This window comes from Atta cephalotes, assembly GCF_000143395.1.
Source record: "Atta cephalotes unplaced genomic scaffold scaffold00017, whole genome shotgun sequence".
In the NCBI taxonomy this organism is placed as follows: domain Eukaryota; kingdom Metazoa; phylum Arthropoda; class Insecta; order Hymenoptera; family Formicidae; genus Atta; species Atta cephalotes.
In genome coordinates this window covers 5,348,260-5,353,329 of record NW_012130081.1, presented here as the reverse complement: position 1 = coordinate 5,353,329, position 5,070 = coordinate 5,348,260, and the positions used below count along the sequence as shown (strand labels likewise).

Here is a 5,070-nt window from a genome sequence, read left to right as displayed (position 1 = left end):
ATGTGTTCATTTATTTTATACGATATCTATTTAGATATTGCATAATATTTAAATGTAATATATAATAAAAGTACAATAATTTTGATCTATAAAAGTAGATTCTTGAGATATAATATTATCGATGTAAATGTGTACGTTTGTATGGTATATAAAAAAATGATAAGCTCATATAAATAAAAATTCTGTCTTTTCAAAATATAGAAATATAGAAATATCTATAAAAATACTTCCAATATAATAAAGTTAATTTTGTTAAATATCTGTCAACTTCGTCTTTTAAACATTATATTTTAAAGGAGACATTAAATGATTATAATTAAAGTAATGAGAGTACTTTATTATTAAAAAACAATACAGAGATGTGAAGGGCACATAACAATCAACATAATTAAGCATGTATATAAGCTCTATAATATAATATATTAAATGTATAAAAATGTATAAAATATGTATTACATATTTCGGCGTCTTCATTGAGCCATCTTCAGATGCTCGTTACAAATGTACAGTCAACATGTTACTTTATTATTACTATTCTTCTCTCTCTATTCATAATAAACATTTTGTTTGACAATATAAACTACATTCCTCTTTCACTTAATATTGGAATTTACTGGATCATCGTTTGAAATATAATATCAATGTAAGATAATATTTGCAGATTAATCATTATAATTATTTTGACTTCATTTTTTTTTTATAACTACTACTTTTTATAAACATACTATTTTATCCAATTTATTAAGTATAATTCAGTTTTTCTTGCATCTAATGTCTGTTAAAATTAATATTAATATTTTTAATTACATTAATAAATTTGTATCAATTAACATGAAGAAACTTTCCGCGTGCCACCATCTCGTGGTAAATCCGCCAAACGTAGATACTGCTGGACGGTTTGTGCGCACGCACCAAGCCTTATCGATGAGAGTCGGCAAAGGCAAAGCCACCAGCGACATGGTTCATGGATCGAACAAGGGGAGAGAAGAGGAAGAAACGGCACCGAGCGTGTGGAAGCGGAGCGTGGTAGAGAAAAAGAGAGAGGAGACTCAGTGACTGGACTCTGGAGCGGGTCAGTCGGCTGGGAGCTGAGTGATCAGCCTGTCTTGTGAACGGTTGTAAAACGTCACGTATGCCGTTTCTCTGGAGGCTGACGAATTCTCAGCAGATGTACAGGTGTGACGAAAACACGACGACAATTCACTGACACGTCGTCGTGATAGCAAAGTGGGAAAGAATAGGTGAGGAAGAGAGGATACAGCCAACCAAGCCCACAGACGCTAGGAGGAAAACCTGAAAAGATGTTTGAAAGAATCGGAGCGCCGAAGGAAATAGACATTGATAAACCGTACTGGGATCAGAGCACTTACCGCGGAAGGGCATTGCACTTTTTGACGGTAACAAATCCGCTTAATGTCTTCGCCACGAGCCAGCAACTTGAACACGCGCGTGATGTTGTCACGAAATACAGGTAGTCGTAGCTATAATTAGTTTTCTTTCCTATCCGCTCAGTTGGGATTTCGCACGCGTAATCAACACGATGACGTCATATGTTTTGCTACACACGTAGAGAATATGTGTTAGACTGTTATGTTGCAATGGCATTTTGTTTACGCATTTTGTTTGAGTTGGAATTTCATTTACTGCAGAACTTACTTATCGCATGTTCGCAAAAAATATCGCAACGAATAATTCTAGTACAAGTCATATATCTTTAATTTACATGTTATAAATCATTTTTTTATATTTTCTTTTATATTAATGTAACACATTTGTTTGTTTACTGTTAAATATATATGAAATCGATCATCTGTATGTAATCTTGATATTACCCTATTATAGACAGGGTGAGGTCTTAGAAAAACAAGGAGTCACCGAAAACGAATTATGGAGATGCAAATATCTTTACGATAGCGCCTACCACCCTGATACCGGCGAGAAAATGCTGTTAATAGGCCGTATGAGCGCGCAAGTTCCCATGAATATGATGATAACCGGCTGTATGATGACATTTTACAAGTACGTAATCGAAATTATCACACGAAAACTTATTACGATAAAACTTATTACGATAACACTCAAATATCATGATTCTAAATGCCTCGTTAAGACACATTAAAACAGTGTTAGATACAATTGTACCTCTGTTAGAGTAATGTTAGAATACAATAATACAATTTTGATAATTATATCTTTCGACGAACGTTCAAAGTTTTAAACAGAAGCAAATAAATAAACAAAAGAATAATTAATTATCAAATATAATTGTTTCTCGATCTTAAACAACATAAAATTTAGAATCATTCAAAAAACATTCAGGAAATCATTTATCATTTAAGAAATTATTGTTAAAGAGATTGTGTAAATCTACCTGTCTAATAGTTATATAAAAATGCGTTATTATCAATGCATTATCTTGTAGATCAACGCCGGCGGTAATTTTCTGGCAATGGGTCAATCAGTCATTCAATGCCATAGTAAATTATACGAACCGTAGTGGATCAAGTCCGATTCCAACGGAAACATTAGCGCGGAGTTATATCGGCGCTACGGGAGGCGCCGTGATAACGGCATTGACTCTGAACCGTCTCGCTCAACGTGGACCACCGTTGGCAGGCCGATTAGTGCCACTGGCGGCAGTTGCGGCAGCTAATTGTGTGAACATCCCTCTTATGAGAGTCACTGAACTTCAAAATGGTATTGAATTACAAACCGAGGACGGCACGAAAGTCGGCCATAGTAAACGAGCAGCTAAACAGGCAATAGCAACTGTGACATTATCGCGAATACTTATGGCCTCTCCGAGTATGAGTAGGTTTCGTTGCATTTACTTTTTATAATATTTTATTAATCAAATTTCTAACCGAGTTTATTACTGATAATAAGTGCCAATTACGCTAACATCAATTAACAATAATTTTAACGACATGATGTCTTTCTATTTTTATATTATTATGGATATAAAATGGCAATCATTCATGAATAAAAGTTATATAAATATATATAATTATTATTATTATATTGACTATTTAAATAATTCTATATTTTTTTCTAAAAAACGTACATTTCTTCTTTAAAATAATCAATTGAAATCGATATAAATATCATATTGTATATAAAGATACAAATGGATAGCATTTTATTTTATTGTTACAGTATTAGCGCCAATAGTAATGAATTACCTAGATCGAAGACAGCTGTTACGTAATGCGAAATGGGCTGCCGGACCAATTCAAGTTTTAATTTGCGGAGTGTGTCTCACATTTGCAACGCCGCTTTGCTGTGCTCTCTTCGCACAGCGCGTCCCTATTTCAATAAATCAATTGGAACCTGATATACGAGAGAAAGTACGATTGCACGATACTAATCTGGAGACTGTATATTACAATAAGGGTCTTTAAACGTGGCAAGAATCATATAGTTTTTGAATTTTTATCATTCCAAGAACATAGCCTATTATTGAAACTCAGGTATATACATTCCCGAACTGAACATTCGAAAACATATACTATCATGGACTTCCAACGATTCATAAGTGATTCGTTCTTGATATTTATACTTGTTGGTACTTATACTTCCATAAATATCAATATTCACGTATGTTTCATTTCATGTGTGACCACGAGATAAAAATTTGCAAAAACTTGATTATATCGGAATATCTAGTCGGAATATCAAATCTTGAAAAAAAAAAGAATTATTAAAAATGCATTTAATCTTTCTTATTCAAACTTTCATATAAAATTTTTTCTTAAATTCTTTACACAGAAATTTTTTGAATTATGATAAAATATTTTAATCTTCTCGAATAATAAATCTTCCTAGATTTTTAGATTTCTTAGGTAGTAAACAGTCTGCTTACGATTCAGAAACGAGTCTCTTAGCCTGGATATATGTCCAAATACATACATATCTCTCATTTTTCGACCTATGTATGTATAACGAACCTATGTATGTATAATGAATATCTTAGAATTTAAGAAATGTCTAAATATTTTTTTCTTGTTGAGTGAGAAAGGGTAACGAAGACAATAAAATTCAAAGTTGAGTGTTTGAAACGAGCATTTATTATATATCTTAACTCATAACTGCAATTTATCTGAGATATCTAGTTTAAGCGTTGTGATGACTATTCAAAACAAGCACATCATATGATGCTGATTTTTTACCAATATGTTGTACACGAGGTGGTGGTTTAATTTTACGACCGAGTTTACCAGTTTTGCGATGCCATAAACCACTCCTCGGGCGATTTCCCAATTCTCGATTTTTTTGTGCGCTACCAATTGGAATAAAATTGTGTTCGATATTCGATAATCGACCAACCGTAGCCATACACGACTCATGAAGACTAAATAATTTCTTATTAGACATCTGTATTATCACACGATCTTCCTCTCGCTTTATTAGTGTTCCGACGGTACCCGCAGAGTGAATTAGGAACCCACCCAATCCCGGATATTTTTCTACACAATGAATGAGAGTTCCGATGGGTAAAGCACCAAGAGGATAGGCATCTCCCTCTGAGGGTCTCACAGGATTACGCGGTATTCCTCGATGAGTACGTATTATGTCGCCCGGTTTCATGTTTTCTGTAGCTAAAATATATTTTAATTCACGATTACTACCGACCAACGCGACAAAACTCGTTCTACAACCATCCTTAAAGACTTCTAGGACTTTTTCTTCCTTTGGCGGTTCGTTTAGGTCCTCAGGTCCATCCCTGATCCACTTGATCCAATGATACTTGTGCTTTATGCCACCCCCGATACCTTTGGCTACTACTCTGCCTGTTTCATAAAAGCGATTCATTCTTTTTTATTTTCATTCATTTAATAATGGTTAATTTAGCTTCGAATAAGATGCTTCAATACAAAATATATTTGTGATTTGAAAAAAATATTTATCTTAATCAAGAATATCAATATTAAATGGAAATTAATTTTAATTCAAAAATAATCTTTCTAACATACAGATTGTTCATATGAATGATAGACAATCTATTATTATTATAAAGCAAATCAATAAAAATTATATATATATATATATATATATATATATATATATATA

General features: G+C 33.0%; 2 protein-coding genes across 2 annotated transcripts; one reads left to right on the top strand and one right to left on the bottom strand.

Annotated features, from left to right (window-relative positions):
* Positions 1-1,301: 1,301 nt before the first annotated feature.
* LOC105618587 (sideroflexin-1) lies at positions 1,302-3,401 on the top strand. Its single transcript, XM_012200117.1, has 4 exons — positions 1,302-1,471; positions 1,843-2,019; positions 2,423-2,811; positions 3,157-3,401. Exons 1-4 carry the CDS (start codon positions 1,302-1,304, stop codon positions 3,399-3,401), a joined length of 981 nt encoding a protein of 326 aa, XP_012055507.1.
* Positions 3,402-4,044: 643 nt separating this feature from the next.
* On the bottom strand, positions 4,045-4,812 carry LOC105618662 (39S ribosomal protein L2, mitochondrial). Its single transcript, XM_012200190.1, has one exon. It carries the CDS (start codon positions 4,810-4,812, stop codon positions 4,114-4,116), a length of 699 nt encoding a protein of 232 aa, XP_012055580.1. The 3' UTR covers positions 4,045-4,113.
* Positions 4,813-5,070: the final 258 nt, after the last annotated feature.